Source organism: Cricetulus griseus, chromosome 2, assembly GCF_003668045.3.
Source record: "Cricetulus griseus strain 17A/GY chromosome 2, alternate assembly CriGri-PICRH-1.0, whole genome shotgun sequence".
NCBI lineage: Eukaryota > Metazoa > Chordata > Mammalia > Rodentia > Cricetidae > Cricetulus > Cricetulus griseus.
Window position 1 is genome coordinate 75937990 of NC_048595.1, and position 27174 is coordinate 75965163.

At 42.3% G+C, this 27174-nt stretch overlaps 1 protein-coding gene across 4 annotated transcripts in view; it reads left to right on the forward strand.

Annotated features, from left to right (window-relative positions):
- Cdk5rap2 (CDK5 regulatory subunit associated protein 2) overlaps positions 1–27174 on the forward strand; it is a 178995-nt gene that overhangs the window by 103928 nt on the left and 47893 nt on the right. For 3 of the 4 annotated variants that reach the window (XM_027400255.1, XM_027400258.1, XM_027400256.1), the window contains exons 18-21: positions 6611–6706; positions 8788–8972; positions 17298–17724; positions 22241–22472. In XM_027400255.1, coding sequence (XP_027256056.1) covers positions 6611–6706; positions 8788–8972; positions 17298–17724; positions 22241–22472 — 940 coding nt within the window. The remainder of the gene's footprint in view (positions 1–6610; positions 6707–8787; positions 8973–17297; positions 17725–22240; positions 22473–27174) is intronic. The other variant, XM_027400257.1, reaches the window with a different exon arrangement.

Below are 27174 nucleotides of genomic sequence, written 5' to 3' on the forward strand. Positions count from 1 at the left end.
TAACACAGTTCCCTTGGCTTTCCCCAGAATGGGATAGGAAGATCTGCATGGAAAGATGACTATTAATTTGAAACTGCAGAAGGAAAGGGAAATAGAGTGAGGTGAGATGGCAAGGAGGGGAGCCTGCTGTTCTCTGGGAGAGTGTGTGGGTCTCTGTCTTGGAGTTTTTATTGCTATAAAGAGACACCATGACCAGGACAACTCTTAGAAAGAAAAGATTTAATTGGGGTGGCCCACTTATAGTTTCAGATGGTGGCATGCAAGCAGATATGGTGCTGGAGTAGTTAGGTGAAAGTCCTACATTGTTTGGAAGGCAACAGGAAGTCACTGACTCACTGGGAGGTATATTCTAAGTATAGGAAACTTCAAAGCCTGTTACACAGTGACACACTTTCTCCAACAAGACCATACCCACTCCAACAAAGCCACACCTCTTAATAGTGCCACTCCCTACGAGATTATGGGGCCAATAACATTCAAACTACCACAGTCTCCTTCCACAGTAAACAAGGCAGAAACAGCTAGAAATGCCCATAGGCCCACAGCTATCTCTGAGCCACAGGTGGTGGAGCATCGTTTATATTCTTTTGGAGGCTATAAATCAGAAAATGAGAGAGATGAGGAGGGTAAAGGAGGGAAGAGCAGAGGAGAGGCGGGATTTTAGAATATAGGGAAAGGTTCCTTAATCCTGTTGCTTTAAGACAGCAAAATTGACATTTCACAACTCTACTTTCTGATTGTGTCACTTATATTGAAATGTAGCTTTGTTATTGTTATTAAGACATAGCATCACTTTCCATCTTACTGAGGAACTGGAGTTTAATGGCCTAACTCTTATTGGACACATGGATGGCTTCAAGTGATTGTTACAAATTAAGTGTCTTTACAAAGTGTTATTATTATTTTTTTTTGTCTCTAGGATTTATTTCCTTAGACTGTATTCCAAGATACGTAATTACTAATGGATATAGATATGGAGTAAGCATACAGATTGTCTTCAGATGCCTTTACAGTTCTTAATTTGATAATGGTAGGAGTAGGTTAGAGTCATGATAGAATTTTTTATGTTTTTTCCAAAGTGACTGCCCTTAATCAGAACCATGGAATCAGGACCCAGAGGATACACATTTCCCATATGTGGGTAGTTTATTTAGAAGCCATCCATGTGACCTACAGCTACCCTGTTGTCTGTTTGTTTGTTTGTTTGTTTTAATAATTTATTTAACCTTTATTTTATATGCATTGGGGTGAAGGTATCAGATCCCCTGAACTAGAGTTACAGGTAGTTGTAAGCTGCCATGTGGGTGCTGGAAATTGAACCTGGGTTCTCTGGAAGAACAGTCTGTGCTCTTAACCACTGAGCCGTCTCTCTAGCCACCTGCTCTGTTGTCTTGATGAGCTAAATTTTAAAAGTCTTACCAAGGTGCCACTGTTTGTTTGTTTTTTGTTTTGTTTTGTTTTGTTTTGTTTTTTATGTGTTGGCCAGTTATTACTTGATGTTAGAAGAGTCACCATCATATGGGGGTAATTTCAGCAGGACACAGTGAGAGTGGTTGAGTGTTGAAACTCATGGCATGCATCATGTGAACCTGGCGTCTTTAGATGAGGGTATGTGAGAGGAAGGATGCTGGCAAGATGCAGTACTCAGGGAGGTTAGTGGTTAGTTCATTTACTTATATTGCTTTTTTTGTCATTCTTATATATGCTTAGAAACTTGAGGATTGGAGGGACATGGAGATAGATAAAAGAGCTTAATTTAATTGAGTTCAGTTATTAGTAGGGCTGTCACATTGATCAAGAAATGGACCTTGTGTGACTCTCAAGCAACGTCTTATAAATTTTTCCATTTGGCAGCCCCTTTTCCCCTGAGGAGTTTCTACACAGTCTCAGCCATCTAGCTATACATAGCTCACAGTTTCTGGTAATAAATCATACAGAAATGGGTTTTAAAGAAAGTCTTTAGTATACATATAGTTTTACCATTTATTAAAGACAGAAGCAAATTTATATGCTAATAAGATGGATGTGCTTGTTTATTTTTATTTAAAGACTTAAATCTTGGCTGAATATTTATAGTGCAGGGTGTATAGCATCTTCAACATTTCTCAGAGTTGATTGACATTTTGATTTTATAATATTAATTCTATGAATGTTGCTTCACGTAAATATGGAGTACAAAAAAGCAGACCTCCAAATGGTTTGGAGACCATTTCAGAAATTGTTGGACGGGACTGGAGAGATGGCGCAGCAGTTAAGGGTGCTTGCTGCTCTTTCAAGATGACTAGAATTGGGATCCTAGTACCTAGGTAACAAGTGGAATGTCCTTAGACACCTATAACACTACTGGCCTCTGCATGCACACAGGTCCATATACCCATGAATAAATACATTCATATATTCAGAAAGACACACTGATAAATAAGCACAATAAACTAAAATTTAAAATAAAATATGGCAATTTTGATTTAATTTCAAGCCAAATTACATTTAACAGTTATTTTATTTTTTTAAGGAGATTGCCACCAACTGAAATAGCAGTTTTTCAAATCATACACTACAGAGGAGTGTTTTATAATGTTTTTTCAAGTCATGGTTTCTCTGTGCTGGAACTCACTTTGTATAACAGACTGACCTTGAATTCACTGAGATCCACCTGCCTCTGCCTCCCAAATGCTGGGATTGAAGGCATGTGCTACCACTGCCCAGCTAAGAAAATAATTATTTTCTGCAATTAATTCATGTGTCTCTAAGAGCAGTAAAGTATATGTACATATGTCCAGGACTTGCTTGCATCCAGTAGTCTCAAGTCTGAATGAAGGTGTTTTAGGCAGTTGGTATTGCATGGTGTGATGACATATATACTGCAAGGAGCATGTATTGGGTGTTCAGAGTGAAAGCTGTATTGAAGTTGAATGATGCAATATAGGCACTTGCTACCCAAATCCCTTTTGAATTTGAAGTAAGTTTGGTTGTCATATGTTCAGAAACCCGTGGCGATATTTTGCATATGATCTTAGAAAATAAAGCTTGCCTGAAGATCAGAGTGCAAAGCTAGCCACCCTAGTTAGCTATAGAGTCCAGGTAGTGGTACACACCTTTAATCCCAGCACTCAGGAGACAGAGGCAGGTGGATCTCTGTGAGTCCAAGGCTACCTTGATTGAGCTACACAAAATTCATCCAGTCTAAAAGAGAAACAGAGCTCACGAAAAGGTGATCTCAGTACTTGGGATCACACACCTTGAGACTCTTAATCTCAGGGTCATGGGTTTGAGCCCCATGTTGGATGCCAGAGGTAGCAGGAATAATAAAAGCTCAGAGAGAGATATTGTGGTTAAAGCTGAAGATCAGAGAACCACAATGACCAGCCACTAGAGAGTTCTGACCTCTACCAGTGCTCAGACTGAAAGGGGCAATCCACTGAACCTCAGACTGTCCCGACTGCATTGCTCCTCAGACTACTCAGACTGTGTGTCTCTCTTGTCTTCTCCTGCCTTATATTCCTCGCTCCCCAGTTGTATCATTCCTATCTCCAGAAACCTTTGAATGTTGCCAATATTGCTGTGACCCTCACATTCAGTTACGTAACTCTATATGGGGCACTGCATAAGTCAGGCATGGTGGTGGGCACCTGCAATACCAGCACTGGGGAAGTAGAGCCAGGAGGGTCAGAAGTTTACAGTCATCTTCAATTACATAGTGAATCTAAGGTGAACTTGGCTACATGAGACCCTGGCTCAAAACAAAACAACTAACAATAACAAAATTATACTAAGTTTTCCTGTATAAATATATCCATTAAATGTAAATAACATTAATACAACATTCAGGTCATTATGTAAGACTTCAAACCATTTATTAGCCATAATTTTTTAAAAAGCACATTTTTCCTTTCTAAGTTGATTATTTTCTATTGTATTTACAAAAAATATAAATAACAACATAATTGAGTCATCTTAAAATAGTTATAGGCATTAATGGAGTACTGTGTATTGTTTGGATTCATATGTATACAGTGTAATGTTTAAGCAAAGACAAGTGTACTTAGCTCATCAAGCATTTTATCATTTAAGAAAAATTCTTATGGTTTCATGATACGTATGCTATTTTATCTGTAGGCATCTACTCTGTAGCTGCTTACACGTTGCTCTTGTCTAACTACCCACTGTCAACCTCTCCCAATTCCTCCTTTGTCTCCCCCTCCTCACCGTCACCAGCCCCCAGTAACACTGCTTTCTAAATTTCAAGGCCTGACTTGTTTAGAATCTACTTGAGTGAGATCATGTAGACTTTGTTAACATTTCTTACCTGTCTATTGTCATTGTCTCTCATCTTTTCAGCAACTTCAATGGAAACTGTAAGAATCAGTGTATTTGTCTAAAATAGTAATATGTATCTTTAACTAGCTGTATATTTTAATTGCAAATTTGTATTCCATTTATTCATTTTGTTTGTGTATGTATATGTGCTTTCATGTTTGCATGTGCCACAGCACAAGTATGGAGATCAGAGGACAACTTGTAGGAGTTAGTTCTTCCTTTCTACCTTATGGGGGCTGCATTCAGGTTGCCAGGCTTGGTGGCAAGTACATTTACCCACAGAGCCTTCTCTCCTGCCCTTAACTAGTATATGTTTTATAGTTACTTTTGCTTTTTCTTGAAAGGAAGAAGCTGAAAGCCTATATTTGCTAAGTTCCACAAGTATATGTGCCTGTAAATGGAAGCCAAACTCCTTTCAGGATCCCCCTGTCCCTTTGTGCCAGTCCACTACCCACCTGCTCCTCTGTTCTGTCTACTGTGTTTTAATTCTTTGGTAGACTTTGACATACTTAGAATCATATAGTGTGTCAACTCTTCACTCATGATAATCTTTTTAAATCCACTCACGTTGTTAGATGAGCTAATAGTTCTTGTATCCCATTGCTTGAATGTATTAGTGTCTGTTCATTATTCTGTTAGTAGACTCATGGACAGAAGGTGATAGGAACATTTGTATACCAGTCTTTTGGGATATTTTTTCTTAGTAAGCACCTAGGAGTAAGTTTAATATTTTTATGTTTCTATAAACAAGTTTAGTAGCCTTGTTTAGTCTTTATCTCCTAAGAATATCTGTAGGGCATAGTAGTACACACCAATAATCCCAACACTCAGAAAGCAGAGGCAGGCAGACCACACAAATTTCAGACCAGCCTGTTCTATCTATGTATTAAGTTCCAGGTCAGACAGGGATATATAGCAAAAACATAATCCCTTGTCACCTATTCTACCCTTTTGCTCAAAAAGCTTTACTTGCAAGTAAGTGTTCATTGCAATGAATCATTGGTCTAGTTCGAGGCCTTTAGAGGCTTCTGCTACACTATTAACACTGGATCCTCATTGGGATTCCTTTCAGATATCCTGTTGTTGCCCTATGTCATGGAGATCCTGCAGTTTTGCTTCTGCAGGACTAGCCCTTTTAAATGCTCCAATAGTTCTTAGATGGAGTAGATGTTGGACCTGGATCTGGTACTGGATAGTAGCTGAGTTGGTCAGCCCACCTGCCCTCCCATGCCAGTGCCAATAGGGCTAGCTCTCCCTCTTTGCCCAGGTAAGGTGCTAGGCCAATTCTCCTAGCTGTGATAGCTAGCAAGAGGCAGGAGGGGCTCTGCCACATTTACACCATTGGGAGGCCAGATCACTTTCACCCACACCACCAGGGGCAGTTCTCCATCACTACCCTTATGAGTGAGGGGCAGGACCAGCTCACCTCAGTATCAATACAGACAAGGGACAAGGCCACCTCTCCCACACCCACACCACCAGGGCCAGCTCTCCCATGCTGCCCAGGCAGTGAGTGGTGGTGCCAACTCTCTCATGCCAGTGCCACCATCCTGCCTGCAAGAGAATTCATGTCTTATGATCAAAACCTGGGTGTTTGGAGAGTTGGGCTCTTGCTTTCCTGACAACTTTTTACTGTCCATTCTGTGGAACACAGAATGCATGAACACTGGGACTTTATAGCTTTTAAAGCATTTTGGATTCATGCAGAGTCTTTTAAATCCTTCATTTCCAAAAGTGTAAAGTCATCATCAGCAACCTGACACTCTTCTCATTAGAGATGAGGACTTTTTGTCAGCAAAATGACAGTGTTACTGGTACTGTCCATCTCACATGTGTGACATTCTAACAAGAGGTTTATGTCCTGTGCTAAATAGGAGAAGTGATGAATAATTTGGGTGCACCATAAATTTCATTTACTACTTTTTTGCTCTTTGCTATTTTCAATTCCATCAATAGCTATTTTCTAAAATCTTGTTACCGTTCTATAATCTGAAAGTGGGTTTAGCAAAGGCAGAATAGCAGTGGCCACAGAGAGCATGCTCACTTTACAGCCTCACAGGGAAAGGCTCCCAATTATTTTGGGGGAGGGGTATCCATAGCCAGTAGCTCTTGACTTCAACTAATTTTTATCTCATGGCTTTTGCATTTGTTTGTTTGTTTGTGTTTTGTTCTTGACTGTTTGGCTTTTTTTTGTTTTTTGAGAAAAGACATCACTGACTTGTTCATACATATTCATGCTGAATACTTTTTTGTTGTTATTGCATTTTTTCACACTAATCCATGCTCCATATAGCTTCTAGCTAGCAAGGAGGATGAAGACACAATCAAAATTGAAGCAGATGATGAGAATCATTTCCAGAGTGACCAGCATTTGGAGCAGAGTAATGAGGTAGAAACATAGTTTATTCCTTACTCTGTCTCACCCTGTGTCCAAGTCAGTTTGCAATCTGGAGTTATGTGTGGTCCGTTTTGTGTTCATTCTGCCTGCATTGTGTGTCTGCTTTATGCCAGTGGGACCCAGAAAAACTCTTTCTTCAGAATGTATAAAGTGGGTGATGGAGCCAGTTCTGAAACCTACCTGGAGATAAAGACTAGGTAGGTGGCTATAGAACATTACGAATTGGCTGTTGGACCTGGATAGGTATTTAAAGATCTAATCCACTCTGTTTGTTTTATGCTTTGGAATCTGGTGCCTTTGAGAGGAGATGATTTATCTAGAGCACAGATTAGGCCAGTGATGGAACTAGGATACGGTTCCTTGTGTCTAGACTCTTATGAACTATCAGGTTATGTTATTGAAGTGCAAGTAGTCCTTGATGGAACTGTTTAAATGGAGTTCTTAATTCATCTGAATAATAAAATCCTGGAGTCAGATATGGAAGAAAATGCTGAGCAATCAAAGAGAAGGAGTAAGCCAAAGCCATCTTTTCCTCATTAGCTTCCCAGCAGAAAAGAGAGTGAGTTCCTATTTCTTCCCACATATATCCTCCCTCCACCCAGCCATCTCACTTCCTGTCTGTCTGAACAGACCTCGATGGTTAGCTAGTGGCAAGCTCCATCTCTCATCTTCAGTCAAGCTTTATTTGTATAAGCAAGATATCACCACAGAACTAAGTGGCTCTCTGCAACCTCTTGACTCCTGTGACCCAGCTCAGTAGAATTAACCCCACCCATGTAGAATCTTCTAGTCACATTGCTACTGAACAATTGGGCTATACAGTCTCCAAGCTTAAAAGAACCTTAAATATTGAGATGAGATGAGGTAGCATATGGATGCTGCAGGTTTGATTGAGATGTAGTAAGATGTGGATGCTGTAGGTGCAGAAGTTTAGGTCTCTAAATTATCCATGTTCACAGAGTCATGAGTGGGCAATAGCTAATATGGATAGTTTTAGAACACAAAGCAGTGGAACTGGGTGTGTCGAAATCCCATGAACCTGACTGATTTTGAGCCTTGGCTATGTCACTCCTGCCTCTGCATTCCTTCTTAACCCCTAACCTATCCTTCTGTGTAGGGTCTCTCTGATACTGAAACCAAAAGGCATGTTGTAAGCACTCAGTAAATAATAATAATTTCTGCTTTTATTACTATATCCTATTTTTTTCCCTTTTTGGAGATTGCTTATTTGATGGATTTAATAACTAGATTGGTGACAAACAAGAAACTATAAATAACAGCTCATTTGTGTGAATCTTGTCTTCCATATAAAAAAAAAATCTTAATCATTTTTTTTTCAGCGTGGAGAGATGGAGCGATGGATAATGTGTGTACCAGTAACAGTAATGAAGTCAAGAGGAGTTATTTATAGACTGGTTGAGGAAATTTACAGCTTTGGACAGGGGAGAGAGGATGCTAATTGTACCATCTCAGGACATGCCCAGAACAGGCTTTAACTAGAAGTCTCAGTGGTAGTGCTCCTCTGGGAACCCCGGTGACCCAGGAAGGTGGATCTGTAAATAACATCTCCATGGGAATTAAGAACTCTCCACCCTCCTAATGAGATACATCAGCTCCCTGTTAATTAGTAAGTGTCAGTAGAGTAATCATAATGTATGTGTCTGTAGTATAAGTAATGATGTTATATGAAACATAGGGTAACTATCCAACGCATGGTTGAGGACATTCATTCCACGTTCTTAGGAAGAACTACCAAGGGGTATGGGATGGGAGAACATGCATCCAGAGGGTATCTGTAGTGAGTTGGATACTTAACTTTACCTTATTTTATTCTTTGAATCATAGCAGTAGGTATGGTACTACCTTAGAGTAAAATGGAGGATAAGGAAAGTGATGCCAATTCACCCCTTCCTTAACATGAGTCTGAGTGTATGGACTCACAGGTCTGCATCCTCCCTTTCTTTCCTTGTCCCTGCCTGTGGACCAGTTTTCACTCACCTGTATCCCTTTCTTCTTCACCTATCCTCCCATTCTCTATAAACCTCTGTTTAACCAAACACTTTCATTTGCAGATGATGGAGGACTATGCCAAGGGCGGCTGCAAAAATGGTTATTTAAAGCACATGGATTTCAACATTTTAGACCATGATGGGGCCCAAACACCTGGTAACTGTGGAGACCAGAGTCTGGAAGATGAGCTCCTGGGCCTGCTTGCCACTTTCTTCCAAAAGATGGCCACACTGTCGCTGGAATCCAGGTAGCCATGGGCCCAGGTACCTCTTTGTTTGAGGAGGAAGACACTCATTCTGCTAAATGGACTCAGATGGTGGTGTGCAGTATACCTGAGAGCTCCTGAAATGGCTGGGAAGGAATCTTGCCAGTCATGCAATTAAGTAATTAGGCTGCATACTGTTGACTGTGAGGGGACTTGAGCAGAGCCACACTCAGGCCCATTACAAAGAGGCGAGAGAAAGCTTTCCCCCGAAATTATTCCTGTGAGTCCCAGAAAGCTGCCTGACTGTCGAGAGCTAGAGGAGTCAGGCCTCCTGGCATCTCCTCTGGTTTTGGCATCAGCTTAAAAACAGCATTTCTGTCTCAACTCCGCTATTTTATGTTGAGCTTGAACTAAACTTTTCACTCTATCTGCTGGGAGTTGTTCCTGTGTGACACAAAGGAGGAGAAGCATTAGGTGTGCTTGTGTTTTGTAAACTAGTCCTTTATTAGCTATTTCCCTTTTCACATTCCTTCTAGGCCATCCATGGTAGCTGCTTGGGTTTTGAAGCCAGGAAGAGGTGTGCTGCCTTTTAGTACCTCAGTTTCTCTGACCACTTTTCAGGGTTGCTGGGTAGACTAAGAAAGTAATAGTGAGAAAAAGTATTTGTATTAAAGCTCTCAGTTCTGATACAGGCAGAAAAACACAAATCACTACTACTTTGTTCTTGACAAGAGCCAGACACCCTAGTTTTCCTTACATCATTGCGGTACCGAGCCTTCTGCTGATAAGAAGATGGAAACATTCTGGTTTTGGAAAGCTTGGTGAGGGCCAACCTCTTAATCCCTGATACCTACCATTTCCTGAACATGAGTGCCCTGGAGAGAAATACCCAGTTCATTTTCAAAGGGAATTGGACAATCACAGTTGGTACTCAACACTGGAGAGTTTCTGAAGCCTCTAAATACCCAACCTTGTAAAGTTTGAGGTATAAGGTGCCATTGTTCCCCAACCATGTAGGACCACATGGGAGTGCTCTTGGATGCTGTGAGCTGGGGATCATGGTGAGAACAAGGTGGATTGGGTGATGTGTCCTTGCTCCTAGTAGACACACTTTTCTACTCCAGCTAGTTGTCAGAAAAGCATGTGAACACTCATCTGAAGTCTTCAAAATTGGTATTCTTATTCCTGTGAGTTGTAAAAACCATGGCCAATAATCTTTTCCCAAAGATTGGGGGGAAGGTAACACTCATAGACCCAGCATTTCCTTAGCCATTGGAGAATTTCTGGAGGTGGGGGAGTGGGAGATAGTCAGTATTCTCCTTGGTCAGGGAAACACTAGTCTTAGGCCTAGAGATTCTTTCTAGAAATGAGATTTTTTGTTGCTCTGAAAAAAACAAAATCTTTGAACAGAGCCCCTATCTAGCTCTGCCATTCAGATCTGTGCCATGTGTCTCTGTCTTGATTTCTTCATAATAGAGATAATGGGAATTATCCCCCAGGAATCTTAAAAAGATAAGATAAAATAATGGATCTGGAGTATATAGATCTACATCAGTACTAAGTAAAGTTGCTGCTTAGTACTTGTATTGCAAGGGTGAGTGTGCCAGTGAGTTTGATAATTGTCTGGGCTGCATAGTAAGACCTTGTTTAAAAAAAATACCTTGCCAATTAATTCTACCCTTTGCCACTCAGTCCAGGTAAGATGTTGTGAATACCATATGCAGGTACAGCAGCCATCTAATGATGTGTGTCCCTATTCATTACTGAGCCAGTGTCTGACGATCCCAGTACAAAACTTTGACAGACCTAAGACTTCCTCTCAGCCTTTGAGACTTTACACTTTCCAGCCATCCACCTGGAGGGACTGTCAAAATGGAGAGACTGAAGAGTCTGCTAGAGTGGAACAGGAAATGGCTCATTAGTTGTCATGCACTTCCCTATCCAAGCAGCTCGCTGTTGATGGTGGAGTGAGATGGCCAGGACAATGCTTGCTTCTCCCATTTCCTTGGCATTCACCTCGTGTGGTTTCCTAGTGCTCTCCTTACCTGTTTCCAGTTCACATGGAGGCATGATTCAGAATTTCTTCATCAAAAGATATGGTCTCTGTACCTCAATGTAAAGTGCTATTTGATAGCTGAGAAATTTTAAAAATGTAAAAGAGCAAGCACTAGGTATGCTTAAGCATTGTTTTTGAAAGGCTCATACAATATTGAGTTCCAGTTGACCACAGAAGAGGGTCTAATTCCCTAGATGAGGTCTGATTCTGTAGCTGTGGGCATAGTTGAGAGATAGGTGTAGAGCCACCAGAATGTGAGGCTGGCACAGGGTCTAAAGATGGCATTGGAGAAGTGGCCAAAGGGATCAGGCTAGGGTTAGGTTGCCAGGGAGAAGACTGGGCCAGTGTTTGGGGATGCATTTTATAGTTCAGAGGTAATAGACACGTCGGGGTTCTAGATAGGACCTGGCCCTAGAAGCGCATGGATTTCCCTGGTGTTCCCGTCTCCACCTCCAAAACCCAGGCTGCTTCTTCTCCAGCCTGAGATGTTCATAATTTTCTCCAGATCGTTGCAGCAGTCTCTTCCCATTTGGGCATTGCAGAGCTTCTGGCAGTCATTTAAAACTGCATGTGTTTTTCTACCTAGCTGTGCATTTCCACTAGCTGTGTGTCTGGGTAGCCCACTTCTTAGCTGTTTGTGCTGTTATTGCCTTGCCTTCTCTGCACAGGACGTACTGCCCATCTTGGTACTGAGAACCAAGTCTTGGACTAGCTTTTGTGTCAGGGCTTTGGCACATGTTGATCCTGCTTAACTTATACTTGGCTTTTTTCTTCCTATTCCCTGAAACCTACCTTAAGCCTACTCATCTGTTGCACCCCAGCCTTGGCTAGCTGTTCATATTCCCTGTGTTTCTGGGGCCTGTGTGCCTAGCACTTGCTGTGGTACATCACCGAACTATTTTGCAGGTTCTCTTCTTCCTCGCCCACTGACTGATGACCCCATTCCATTAATCACTAAACAGATAGAAACACTCACATTTGAGCCACTATTTGACTCAAATAGTCAACTGCAAACTCTGTCTTTCCTATAGTAGAAGTATCCCTGCTGCTATCCAAGAATAGTCCTCCCCTTGTGACTTCACTTCTGACCTCTTAGCTCCCTGCCTCTTCTGAATCATTATTTCCCCCTTCTTTTCTGAGTCATTTTCATAAACATAAGACTCACCTGATATTAGACATTTGGAAAGAGTGCCCCTTCCCTTCTAATTTCACATTCATTCCAGCTACTGTCCAATTTCTTTATTCCCATTCAAGGCAGAATTTCTCAAAAGAATTGCTGATATTCACAGCTTCCACTCTCTCCTATTCTTTACCCCCCCCCCCCCGCATAAGAAACTTTGCTCCATTTATCAAGTCAGTAACAGTTTCTAAACGGTGAAATCCATTGGCTAGCCTTTCAGCAGCAGCTGGCCCTGCTCCCTGGCCTCTTGGTTCTTTGTACCACCTGCTTCTCGCCCCCTTTTTGTTAAAGGATAGTGGTGGATCCCAGAGCTGTGTTCTCAGCTGCTTTGTTTCTTTGTTCCTCCACTCCTTCCTGCTGTTGGAATGGGCTATGTGGCTCTGGTTTCTGTGTAATGGTCCTAACAACCAGTTCTGTGCTGGACACTTCCTACTGCTTGTGGATCAGACATTTCAGTGCTGACCTAAGAAACACATATGCCACTCTCTTGCTTCTCTAGTCTTCGTCATATTTATGTCCTGCATTGCCTAATAGTTTTAGCCTGAAGTATAAACTCCTCAGTCCCTAAAACCCATAGCAGGCCCTCACAGTCACCTCTCAGCTTATAGCCCCAATTCAGTCCCTTCTCATCTCCATTCTTAGGTTCTCATTGCCAACATCTCTTGCTTGAACTCCTACAGCCATTCCTTCTCTATACTCCATTCTCCCCAGAGTAGCCAGGGTCTTTTTAAACCTTAGATCAAGTTACATCTCTTCTATGTTAACACCTTTCAGTGGTTTCCCCCTGTCACAGTCAGATCAGAGCTTCTTGACCCAACCTCTGCCATTTCTCCATCTTCATCATCAACGCCTTGTGTTTACCACACTGACCAAGCTTGTTCTTATCAGGGGGGCTTCCTTCTATTGTGATAGACTCACCCAAATGTACAGCTGGCAGAGCCTCAGTTGGCAGTCAGCTCTGTGGAAAGGTTCTTCCTGACCACTGGGTTAAAAGAAAATACCATTTGTATGCTTTCCTTCAGATTCCTTCTCTTCTTCCTTCTCATTCATAATACTCACATTATAATGTAAGTATGGTGCTATCAGTGTGTGCACAGCTGTGTGCCTGTCACTGCCTTAATGGCATGTCCATTCCTCTTTTGAAGAATGAAAAGTATCCAGTCAGTGTTTGAATGAATAACAGATAGTTGAGCATTCCACAGTGCAGCAAAGGTTAAGTTTGGGAAACCAAAAAGAATTAGAGCTCTTTTGGAGTCAGAAAGGCCTGAGTTTTAGTCTTTGCTCTGCCACTTGGCTCGGAGCTTGTTTCTCTTTGAGCCTGTTTCTTCATCTGGTCTCACAGCCTGTGAGGATGTTGTGTATTTAAAGGACCTGACACATGGCAAGTGCTTAGTAAATGCCAGTGCCTTCCCTTACCTTCTGCTTGGCCCTGATGCTCAGGAGGAGTGTTGAAGCACCACCCAGGCTTCTGATGAGACCCTTGGACCATTCCAATCACAAGGTCCTAGCTATAGAGACAGCTTAATGAATTAACTATTCCCATTTCCAGCCAAGCAACACTTGAAATACTTGATTTAATAGCCACCACTTTAGTACATTACAGTGGCCTCCTTTGCCACTGTTTGTTACCCATTTGTAAAGCCTTTTTCTTAGGTTTTATTATGTGTCGTTTGGTGGTGAGTGATGGTCCTCCTTTGGCTAGCTGACTAGCAATTGACATTATTTCTTACCTATATTAAGAAAGGAAAGGAAAATTTAGTTATGATACTAAGAATATCAGAAATATTTTTAAAGTTGAGGTTTATTACAGCTTAGGATGATCTGTGTAGTCTAAATAACTTGACACTAGAAGTGAGTGATACAGCATGCATTTTGCTTTTAATTTTTAAAATTTGAATTGAGTTCACTTCCGTGTTCTAGACCACAGGGCTCTGGAAGTAAGGTGGTCCTTACTGCCATCAGCAGAGGGCATGTTGAGAAGATGGTCCTGGGTACTGCCATTTTCCATGAGGGCTGACATCACAGAGACTGTAGGCTCGATATGTCTGTCTCACAAGGTTTCTTGAAGTAAATCAGTAAGGAGAAACTGAAAGGCCTAACACAAAGACTTCTCTGTGACTGCATGAGCTCACCTCTACCTGAGGGGCCCTTCAAAAAGGCAGTCCAGCCGGGCGTTGGTGGCGCACGCCTTTAATCCCAGCACTCAGGAGGCAGAGGCAGGTGGCTCTCTGTGAGTTCGAGGCCAGCCTGGTCTCCAGAGCAAGTGCCAGGATAGGCTCCAAAGCTACACAGAGAAACCCTGTCTCGAAAAATCAAAAAAAAAAAAAAAAAAAGGCAGTCCCAGCTCCTAGGCTAACCCTTCACTGGAGCATTTTCTCAATTCTCTAGCTATTTCACCACTGCCCCATCTTTTTGTTTTCTTTCTTTATTTTGTCAATGATTTAAACTTTTTTTGTGTGTGGGGGGGAGGGAGGGCTGGAGAGATGGCTCAAAAGTTAAGAGCTCTTACAGAAAAACCCATTTGGTTTCCAGCCCCCACATGGCAGTTCATAACTGTCTATAACTACAGCCCCAGAGGATCTGATGCTCCTTTCCAGCCTCTGCAGAGACTGCATACACTTGCTGCACAAACATAAAATAAAAGTAAACACTCAGACACAAAGATAAAAATAAATCTTAAACTTTTTTTTTTCTGAACTCTTGAGTAGATTACTTTCTGTTCCCTTGCATATGAATTTTCTGATTTCTTAGGTTGTTGTCTTTTTGGTGTATTCATATGTATATGTGGGTATGGTGTGTGGTGCATGTATGTGGCAGGTGTGTGTGCCTATAAGCACATGTGGAGCACAAAGTAAGATGCTGAGACATGTCTGTTACTGACTGCCTTATTGCACTCAAAGGCCTCTTACTGAACTGGAAGTTCACCTTTTCAGTTATTGTGGCTGACAATGAGCTCTTTTGGTTATACACCTATCTCTGCTCTCCAGTGCTTGAATTATAGGCCCATGCATCCATGGGTGCAGAGAACTAGCTTTCTTACTTACTAAGCCATTTTGCCTGTTGTCTTTTTAAAGAGAGGATTTTACATTTAAGTTTGCTTTGTGTCTATTAACCACCCACACCCTTGGTCTCTTAGGGTGAGAATACTGAAGTTGTCTCAGCTTTGCCCTGTGGGGCCTATAACATCTGTCAGATTTCATTTCTGCCCTGAGGGTGAATTTGTGTTTCTGTTGTTGCCCTGCCCCCATTCCAGGCTGTTTCCTCTTGGGGATCTTTTATTTTGAGTCCTGTGGTGGTGCTCTTTTTTGTTCTGTGTACCTGCTGTCATTTCTGTGAGTGGACGAGAGTGAAAGGAGCACATGTGTGATTGCACTGCTGCCGTCTTGACAGGAAATCTCTCCTTTGCACAGTAGCTCTTCACCTCTTTAAAGCCCGTGTGTGCAGAGGCCTGTCCTTTCCCTACTCTTTTCTTCACCACAGAGTGACATGACTGTTCATTTCAGTGTCATGCTTACACCACTATTCAGTTCCCCTGTGTTTCCCCCTTTCCTTTGTGGATTAGTCACTTATTTGCATATCCCTTTTTAGCATCAGTTTACATCTTTGCTGTAGCACTTGTGCCTTGTGTTCAGTGTCCCCCACATAATGGAGTCTTCCAACATGTGCCATACCAGAACCATCCTGGGTACTTCCCATGCTGGCTTTACTCCAAGTCCCTGAAAAGCAGAGCCAGAGACTCAGACTTGTGTATATGGGAGCAGAAAGCCACTGGAGATGGTATGGTTGGTCTGAGCAGCCGGGCACTCTCTGGTGGGCAGTGTAGCTGGGCCTATGTCCTCAGGATGGAAGCTAGGACATTCATACCACGGCTCTCAGCCCAGAGATGTCAGCTCTCTGACCACTTCACCCTGTCTTGCTGGCTGACTCAGCTTTGGAAAGAGCCCCAGGGCAGAACAAAAGCACAGGGTGCTTGAAGTGGGACCTGCTGTATCTACAACTGCTGTTAGAGGTGGGGCAAGGGACATTGAAGAACACCTGCTGTCAGGATGCTACCTGTTTTAGTCTCCATTGCTCTTTTAGTCTTCCTATTTTGTGGAAGGAGATTTACCTTCCTGTCAAAGAATCACATAGAGTTTGGTGCCATTTAAGTTTTTTTTTTTTTTTTTTATTCATTTATTTATTTGAACATGCTAACCAAATGCTCTGTCTCTGAGGAACACACTAAACCCCTGAAGTCATTTTATTTGTCATTGTCCCAGTTTTCTTTCTATTGCTGTGAGAAAGACCATGTCCAAAAGCAACTTGGGGAGGATGGCTTTTATTTGGCTTATGGGTTATAGCTCATCATCAGAGAAAACAAGGCAGGAACTGAAGTAGAGACTATGAAGTAATGCTGCTTACTGGCTTGCTCAGGCTGCTTCTTTATACATTTGGGATTGCTGCCCAGGGATGGGACTGCCCACAGTTGGCTGGGTCCTTCTGTATGAGTCAACCAAGAAAATGTCCCACGGCTTGACTACAGGCCAATATGAAGGGACATGTTCTCAATTGAGATTCCCTCTTCTCAAATGATGCTAGATTGTGTCAATTTGACAAAAAGCCAACTAGCACAGCCTTTAAAGCAATGCTCTTTGTGCTTTATCTCTGTGCTTGTTAATGAAGCATCCCTTCATTAATATTTGTTTATTGAGCACCTGTTATACAGTAAGATGGAACAAGTCACCCATGGACGACCCAGGCTGCCACAATTCATCCAATGCCACACTTGTATACTGAACATAGGAATGGGACCGATGTCATAGATTGGGACACCCTAAAATTGCCATGGGAACCCTGTGATCCCATTTGCTCTTTCCTAGGGAAGCCCCTTTTCATTTAGCCATGTGGTCAACTTAACTGGCTTTGTACCTGTGTGACAACCATGAACTAAACAGGGTAATACCTGCCTTGTCTGGGTGTTGTCAGGTTGCATGAGGTCAAATGCTTGTCCTGGTTCCTGGCATATTTGAAAACTCAGAATGTTTAATGTAGGTGGAATCTGGAAAGGATTGGTGGGGGGAAACAGACTGGGTTGTCAACAAAGCTGAAGCAAGAGGCTGATTCTCCTACTGTCTTCTTTTTGAAAAATCAGGCCAGATCTTCTGAAAGCACTTGGAGCCTTACTTTTGGATCGAATATGCTTGGCAGAGCAGGTGCTTCCTGGAAATCACCTTGATAGTAAAGCTAAGAAGGCACTCCGGCAAGTCGCTATTCAGTTCAGGGATGAACTTGGCCATTCTTTACAAGAAAACTCATTCTCCAAATCACACAATGAACTCAAGTCAACATGGGAGCTAGTAAAAACAGGTGATGAAGCCAAGGTGGAGCTGAAGAATGCCTCAGTGCAAACCATCACCATAGAGGACACACCCCATGAATTCAAATCTGAAGGGAAGAGAGAAGCTTGGGAAGAAAAAACAGAAGAGGCCGTTTTCAGCACTGACCCTGAGTCAGAGACCTTGTCTGAGATGCCAGGGCTAGGGGCTACTCTCCACTCATTCTCCAGTACAGTCAACAAGGTAAGGCTTTCTGTATATTAATTATGTATTTACCTTAAACAACAACAACAAAGGGTTAAAATTACCTTCAATGCCACCACATTTTCTGTTTCTGTGAAAGCCAAGTTTGGCAGCTCCCTTTTCCTGTGTTGTCTCTAGCCTCCAACTCCAGGCTTCTCCTCTCTGTCCTCCTCTTCCTCTCCTCCCACTCTTTACCCTGGCTCTAGCCCAATCTTAATTGCATTTGTGTTTTCACTAGGAAAAGCAACATGGGATTCTGTTTATCCATCTGCCTGCAGCTTTCTCTTTGGTTTTATGAAGTAGGATGTTTCCCCATGATGGCTGCTTAAGATTCCATTGGACCAGAGTTTATACAGTTCTTATCTATTGAAGGGCATTTCCCTTTGCACATTGCAGTAAAATTGTAACAACCCAACTTTAGAGGATGGGAGCCTGGCTTCTCTTTTAGGAGGACTTTGTGTGGGAGACATCATTCTGAGGACTTTATTTCTGTTGGATGTGAGATTCTGAGTGCTCAGGGTTAGCCAGCCTAAAGTAAGGGGCCTAGGTGGGGCTCCCACTCTATATGCCTGCAAGACCATCCCTGTTCCCTGCCAAGCTGCCCTCCAGCCACAGTGGCCCAAAATGGAGAGGTCTGGTTTTGCTGAGTGAATGTGTGTGGTTTTCTCTCTGAGCTGCTCTGTAAGCTGTAAGCACAGTCACACCGGCCAGATGATTAAGAATCCTACTTTCTTGGCAGTGTATAATTGGACCTGTATTGCAGTCCTTTGGGAATAAGGGTTGGGACTGAGACTCTCTGTAATGGAGATGTGTTCTGGTGGAGAAGAAAGAGGTCATGATTCTGATACCTTTAGTGAAGGCTGGGGGATGCTTGCTTCTGATGGCTGTTTTGTAGCATAGACATCCACTGTACACACTGCTTCACAGCATCAGAATGGGAATTAAGTTTATTTTCTGACCACTAAATTACTGCTTTTGTGCCTACCAAACAGAGTTAGATATATCATTAGCAAAATTGCTTTTGATTGTTTTAAATTATGCACCAAAACTGTAATTTCTAGAAAAGGGTTTTCTAAAGATATCAGTAGAGACTAAAACAAAAAAAAATACATATACTGTCATTATATTAATGGTACTCAAAATGCAAATTTGTTCAAATTGGCTAGAATAGAATTGCTCTTGTTTGCCCCAGCTCCTTCAGTTTGTACCTGTGTTTTAGGAAAACTGGGTAGGTTTATTATTATTTTTTCTTTTTTTGTTTGGTTTGCTTTTTTCTGTTGTATGGTAGATGCCATTCTGTCTTCAGGAAATTGGATAATTGAGTGGACTTAATTTTTCCAAATATATTAATTTTATTTTTAAATAAAATTACCTTTGCCATGTTTTCAAGATGAGGGAAATTTTATGTATTCATTTACTTGTGTTTAGCATCAGCTCTATGTACCAAGGACTGTGCTGAGTTCGCAATCTTATTTAATTTTTCAACAAATATATGAGTAGGTATTATAGTCATTGTACACAGGAAGAAACACATTGCCATGAGACTTTGAGACCTGTCCAGAATGCCTCAGCTGGCAAGTGGAAAGGGGATAGTTGCTTGCTTGGCTTCAGAGGAAGGCCGTCCTTGGATTCCTTTGTGGGTTTGGTAGTGGCAGAATTAGTAATCCAATGACTTAAGCCAGAACTCTGGTATCTAGTTAAAAAGCATTTTACTGCAGCTTACAGGTGAGACAGAAACCAGATAGCCTCCTGGTTATGTGGTTGTAGTGGACTTTATAGCCATATTTGTGCTTGTATCAGGCCTGGCTGCCCTCCTGACCTCTCTCAGTACCTTGAATGGGATCAGTGCAACCCAGATTCCCTGGCAATATGGGAATACAGTGAAGTAAGAATCTAAGTGTCTCGGGCAGTGTGGATGTGTGGCAGGAGCAGAACATGTGAATTCCATTCCTAAGTAAGGTTTTACAGTCTACTATTGTTAATAACAATGGTAGGTGAGACTGCTCCAGTCCATACAGCAGCATTTTAGGTGGTGTTATTTCAGAACTTGTGTTAGGTTGACTGATGGCCATCTTCCAGCTTTAAATAGGCTTTGGCATTTGTGCACTTCATCTCTTCTTTCTTGCCATATGACACACAGATTTGGGTCCAAGAAGAAAGATTGGTGGAGATCCGAGTCCAAGAAATTGACTGTTATTTCCTATTCCTTTGCGGAGGCATTTGTCTCCTCCCAAGTGGTTCCTCTCACTTCCTCAAACTGCCCTTGTCCTTGAACATTTTCTCTTCTCTTCCTTGGAACTTCAGGACAGAAAGCATCTCACTTTTCCTAATAGCCTTGGAATCTGAAGAGCTGGTTTGATCCCTGAGCCTTCTTGCCTGCCATATGGTATTGGAGTACCTGTTTGAAATCTTGGTTCTTTGAGAACAAGTATGATAGAACATTTCCATAATTCCCTTAGTAGTCATAATTCCCTTAGTAGTCAAACCAGTTTCTCACCTGCCCATCCCAAGTGCTAAGCAGCCACTAATCTACCTCCTGTTCTCAGATAAGTCCTATAGTAGCACCCTGCACCATGTGAGTAGCTTTTCCACTTAACATAATACTTTTAGAGTTCATTTATATTGTGACATGAGATAGTTCTTCCTTTATTTTTATCACCACATAGCATTCTGGGGTATGGCTATTGCACATTTTATTTTGGATATTATGCATTTTGTTGTTACTCATACAGATGTTTGTGTGGACAGGTGTTCTTACTTATCTTGAGTAGATACCCAGGAGTAAAGATAATGGTCTACATGGTTACTCTCTGGTTAGCCATTTTGAGGAACTTCTGACTTAGTGGCTGTGCCATTTTACCTTCCTTCCAGCAGTGTATGAGGCTTCCAGTTCCACCACTTCCTTTGGTACCATTTGGTACCATCGCTGACTGTAGCTTCCCTAGTGGGAATGAAAAGGCATGGGTGTATTCTGTTGAGATTTCAGTTGTATTTCTCTGATGGCCAGTGATGCTGACTATTCTCCCATGTGCTTTGTTAGCCCTATGTTGTCTCCTCCAGAGACATGCCTGCCTCGTCCCTTTCCCAGTTTTTAATTGGACCATTATATTTCATTATTATTGAGTTGTAATACTTTATATACTTTATATATTCTAGGTTTGAGTCCCTCTTCTCATTTTGTAGTATGTTTGAAATTCACCACTTAAAATTCTCATCTGGACTCTAGAGTGTCTACTATATACTGGATTGGAACCTATGATAAGTGTGATACAGATAGGCAGATGCTAAAATCCTGGGTCTTACATTCAGGAAGAGAGACAGTAAATGGATTTTCTCAGCCATTACACTGATGCTGATGTCCTCTGGAGAAAATGGCAGGAAACACTGAGTGTATAACAGGAAGCTTTGGCTTGGACTTGAGAGTCAAGGGCTTGTTCTCTTGAGTATGGCAAATTTGAACTGTCCTGATGAATGGCTTAGTAGGGAAGTGGAGGTGAGCAAGAATTTGTGTTCTAGACAGAGCATGTGTTAAAGCCCTGAGGTTATAAGAAGCATGGCATTTTGAGGTTAGCGTGATCAGAGAGTAGGTTGAAGTGGGGACAGGCAGTGACTTAGACTGTGGGTCATGCACTTTGTATGCTATGGCATGGACATTGACCTATGACTTAAAATACCCAGCAGACTGTTATGCTTTTAAACAACAAGGAATAACCACTTTGCCTTTTTGCTGCAGCATGGTGTAGATTAGAGATTCAAAATGCATGTTACACATCCAGGAGGATGCCTAGATGATTGTTACACCCCTATCCTAGGGGTGCCAGAGGAAGATGAGGAGAGTTAGAAGAACCGAGAAGTACCTTAGGAATTGTACTTACTGGAGTCTGCTGAGCAATGAAAGCGAGTGATGAGAATAAAGAGGGTTTTATAAAGATTCTTAGCTTTCTGGCTGGTGTGGTGAGTGGTTGAGCTGTGGTAGGAACCTGCTGATGGGGATGTGGCATGGTGCAATCAAGTAGTTGATGGCCTATAAAGCTTTCATCTAGATTAGGCAGGTTGGAAGCTCTGAGTTTGAGAAATACACTAGGTAGCAACCCAGTCAGTAGCCACTTAAGTAAGGGACTAGCAAGAATATAAGACAAATGGGATCATACGAAGAATGGTGGAAAATGAGGAAACAGATAAAAACAAAAATAAAAACATTTCCTAGAAGATGGAACCTATGGGATGCCCATTTTTAGAATGTTTGGATTATCTGAAGAGATCATGGGCCAGGGCTTAGAGGATGTAAAGAAGTGCCCTTGACAGTCAGTGTGTGTATATGTGTCTGTGTGTGTGTGTGTGTGTGTGTGTGTGTGTAGATCTGCCAAGATGTATGTTCTTTCCTAGAGATGCTATTATAAGACTAGAGGTGTGGGTGAGCAGTTTGAAACCTATTTTTAAAACACAAAAATGTTGCCTATGAAACAAAAGAAAGCATATTTTAAGTATACTCACTACTGTACATGTGTGTTTACAGGATGCTGAGAAGACGGGCTTGCTGATCCAATTGAAAACATCTGAGTTATTGGAAAATATGTATGCTCTTCCTGCCTCCTTAGAGGTGGTGGCTCAGCTCCAGGGCCATGTTCTAGAGCTGCAGAGGGAGCTGAAGGAGTATAAAACATACAATAAGGAACTCCATGACAAGCTACTTCTGGCAGAGGCAATGATAGAGGGGATGGCAATACCCAACCCGGAGCTGCTGAATGGTAAGCATCAAGAAAATATGTTCTCCATGAGCTAGGTGAGCAGCCCACAGAACTGCCTAAAATGCTGTTCCTATTGTACAAAATTGCAGAACAGTTGTATATAAGTTCAATGAACTGCAGTGATTAATCTTAACTCCTGAAGAATGCATGGTGGGTAAATGTGAGAAGGGAAACAAATCAATTGGTTCCTTTTCTTTTGGAGTCTAGACTAGTGTGATTTGTAGTATTCTCAGATGTTGGAGGTGATGGAGGCAGGGGTCTCTGCTGCATTGCTTTGGAATTGTGTGTGGATGCCTTGATTTGAATCTGGAGTTTTTTGACTGGCTCCTAGGTCTGTGAGAGACTTATCAGGTGGTAGTACGGTTTCTAAGTGATGGTCTTCTTTGCAGAGTTATCTGGCTAACTCGAGTCTCACCTCAGATGCTACTGATTTTCTTCTGTATGCGTAACCTGCTTCCCTACTCATGGTCCTTCTGGCACCTGTGGGTTAAAGTATGTCCAAGGAGGTCGAATCCAAAGGCGTGGACAAAACATCTCAGACAGCTGAAGTAGGTGTCTCCTAGTTCAGTACAGTAGTACTTAAAGATTGCAGACAACCAATGTGGTGGTTTGAAAGAAGATGGCCCCCAAAATAACACTATTAGGAGGTGTGACTTTGTTGGAGGAAGTGTTTCATGTCACTATGGAGGTGGACTTTGAGGTGTCATATATGCTCAAGCCATGCCCAGTGAGACATCCAGGTCTGGTTGCCTGCCTATCAAGATGTAGGACTCTCAGCCCCAGCACCATGTCTGCCTGCATGCCACCGTATTGCACCATTATAATAATGGACTAAACCTCTGAAATTGTAAGCAAAGCCAACACAATTAAAAGTTTTCCTGTATAAGAGTACCATGGTCATGGTGTGTCTTCACAGCAATAGAAACCCTAACTAAGACAGAAGTTGGTACCATGGACAGGATTGATATGAAATACCAGACCATGTTTTGGTTTGGAGGAATTTGAACTTTGGTTCTTTGGGCTAGGAAAGAAGTAGAATTCTATTAGTGCTGCTTAATGGGCCATTCTAGTAGGAGCATGGAAGACGGTAGTGCTAAGAGTTAATTTGAACTGTCAGAGGTTGGCTGAAGAGGTTTCAGAGAAGAGTTTGATATGTTGTCTAGAAATTGTTCTTGTGATATTTTGGTGAGGAATGTGGCTACTCTTTACCCTTGTCTGAAAAGTTTGGCTGAGGCTAAAATGAAGAGTTTTGGATTAAATCCCTTGGCTGAGGAAATCTTAAAACAGCCCAGTGTAGACTCTATTGTGTGGTTGCTAGTGTTAACTCTAATGAAGATATATAATGAGAAGGAGCAAGCTGAGCAAGGAAAAGTCCAAAGTGTAAAATGTAAAATTTGAGGAGAAAAGCAGCAGGTAAGAACTGCATTCAAGGGAATAAACAGATTAACAAATGGGATAAAGGGAGTGGTGACCTCAAGGCAACATCCATGGGGCATCCTTTATTCCCAACACTGGGAAGGCAAAGGCTGGTGGATCTCTGAGTTTGAGGCCAGCCTGGTCTGCAGATCCAGTTCCAGAACAGCCAAGCTTAGGCAATGAAGGTAACCCTCAAAAATGGAAAGCTGGTGAAGATATAAAATTGATCAAGGGGACCATGTTCCAGCCCCAGTAAGCAGCAGAATTTAGCAGCTTCAGCCACATTGTCCTAGCTTTAGGGATAGAAGAAAGAACTAAGGAAAGTCACTGAGGCCAAACATGTGTCAAAGGGGTCCCTGAAGGAGGCCTAGAGAGGCCATTTTCGTGAACCTATGAAGATAATTCTGGATTATCTTGGAGACTCCAAGATGTTGGAGATGCTAGAGCCATAGGATACTTGTTGAGGAAAGCTGCTAACAGGGAGTGGAACCAGCCCAAGAGAAAGAAGTGTGTTGCAGTCACCCAAGCTGAAAGGAATTGGAGAACAATCTGAAGAGCGTTTGACATCAGACATGAACCTGCAGAGTTTGTAGTTTGCCCAGCTCGGTTTCAGTCTTGCTTTGGGCCAGTATTTCCTCACTGTGCTCCCTTCCCTACCTTTTGGAATGATAATGTATATCCTGTCCCATTATATGTTGCAAGTATGTGATCTGCTTTTTGCTTTTGATTTTACAGGGGATTACAGTTAAGATATTGCATGAATCTCTGAAGAGACTTTGAACTTTAGACTTTTAAATAAGTTTGAGACTGTTGCAGACTATGGGGACTTTTGAAGTTGGACTGAATGTATTTTTGTATTATGATATGGCTACAAGCCTTTGGGGGCTAGGGAGTAGAATGTGGTAGTTTGGAAGAAAATGGCCCCCTATGGTATTGGCTCTACTAGGAGGTGTGGCATTGTTGAAGTACCTATGGCCTTGTTGGAGGAAGTGTGTCACTGTGGGGGCAAGCTTTGAGGTCTCCTATGCTCAAGATACTGTCCAGTTTCTCAGACCGCTCCCTGTTGCTTCAGGTCAAGATGTAAGGGCTCTCTGCTCCTGCCCCAGCACCATGTCTGCCTGTATGCTGCCTTGCTTCCTGCCATGATAATAATGGACTAGACCCTGTGTGCCAATCTGTTTGAGGCTCAGTGGTGATAGGAGCACAAAACAGATGAAATCTGTTTCCAGCTTATGTTCTTGAGTGTGTATGAAAGCAAGCTGCTAAGTGTATAATACAATGTCCATGAAAAGTGTGGTTGAAAACAGTACAGTAGGATGAGGGATGGGGGAATGAGGAGTGAATAGAGTTCACTAATACTCATGAATGTTAGAATACTCCATGACAAGGTGGAGTTTGGTTGGAAACTGGGAGCAGTTAGCATGCTCTTCATCCTGGGGGAAAGGAACAAGGGCAAAAGCCCTGATATTGTTTTGTACTTGAGAACTTGGGTATGGAGTAAGGAGACCAGACATGGCTGGTGTGCATGGCATGGGAGAGAGGCAGAGATGAGGAAGATGAGGTCAGTGAGCAGCAGACCAGGTAGGTGTGCTATCAGAGACCACTCTGAGCCTTCATCTTCACAAGAATAGAAACTGTTTGAGGCTTTTGAGCCACACAGTGACATGATCTATCTGACTTAAGCTTTAGAACAGGAGTTGACAAAGTACTTTCTGTGGCCAAATCAAGCTTGCTGCTTGCTTTTGTGATTTAAGCTTATTGATACCCAGCCCGGCTCATTCACATGCCACCTGTAACTTTTATTATGAAGTAGAGTTAAAGGTATGATAGAGACCCTAAAGTCTAAAAATGAATCATTTTTCTTTTTAATGGCAACAGGCCAACTTGTGTTTTAAAGGGATAACTAACTTCCTTTGCACTCTATGGGAAGGATGGGGATGCCTTGCAATAGGATGGGAAAGACCACAGTAGAGGCCTGCTTGCAGGATGTTAGATTTCTGGCTAAGGGTTTGTTGAACATCCCAGTAGAGACTTCAGGTAGACTTGGAGACAAGTGAGTTTGGTGTGTAGGAGAGGGGGTAAGCTTGAAAAGAAACCAGCCACATATACTGATATTTGATATTATATAGCTCATATCCATAGAGATGAGACTGAGCAGCTCCAGAGGTTAGAGGTTGGAATGAGGTGGGATAGCAGGTGAGGTGGGACGCCAAGTAAGGGTGACATCTCAGCATCTCAGAAGCTGACTTAGAGTTGTGGTCAGATATTGATGGTGAGAAGAGGCTTTGGAGATCTGTCTTGGTGTTTAATGAGGGCTTTAAGAAGAAAACTTCTTGGGAGGGGCCTAATGGGCATGGGTTCCAGGAAAACATAGAGACCAGAAGTTAGACACCAAGGATAGAGATTTCTGTGGAATTGCACTGTTGGGAGGTGTAAAGGGGGTAGGGCCACCAGGTTCCAAGTTGCCATTGAATCTATAGAGACCCAGTGAACCAGGGGACTGAGATGACTGAAGAAAGTGGGGTAATCAGAGGGCAGTCTGCTGCAGGAGCTGCACAGTTGGGATTTCTGGAGGAATGAGTGGTATGCATATGGCAGCAAGAAGCACAGGCTATTATGAACCTCCAAACTTATGATACAGGGATGTGGGAATAACAGCCTCTACCACAAAGGCTTCAGGAGAAGCAGTTTCCTCAGGACAACCCAAGTTTTCTTAGAGCAAGGACTGAGACAAATGTTCAGAAAGTGTTGTAGTTAGTATTTCTATTGCTGTATAAAGACAGCATGTCTACAGCAACTCTTACAAGGAAAACATTTAATTGGGGTGGCTCACTTATAGTTACAGAGGTTCAGTCCCATTATCGTCATGGCAGGGAGTATGGCGGTATGCAAACAGACATAGTGCTGGTGAAGTTGCTGAAAGTCCTGCATCTTGAAGGCAACTGGGAATGGTCTGAGACACTGAGCAGTATCTTAAGCTTAGGAAACCTCAAAGCCTGAGCCCACAGTTACACACTAACTCCAACAAGGCCATACCCACTCCAACAAAGCCACACCTCCTAATAGTGCCACTCTCTATGAGATTATGGGGGCTAATTTGCAAGCTTGGCTTGCTTGGCTGTTTCTAGCTTGCCAGTGAAAGATTCAAGTACTGGACAGGAAGTTGTGTAAGATCGGGACATTTGTAGAAGTGGTTCAGGGGTTGGAGGTGATTCTCAGAGCCCTGGGTTTCCTGTGGCACTAATAAAATGAGTCCCTGTTAATTGTTGAACCCATCGCACATATT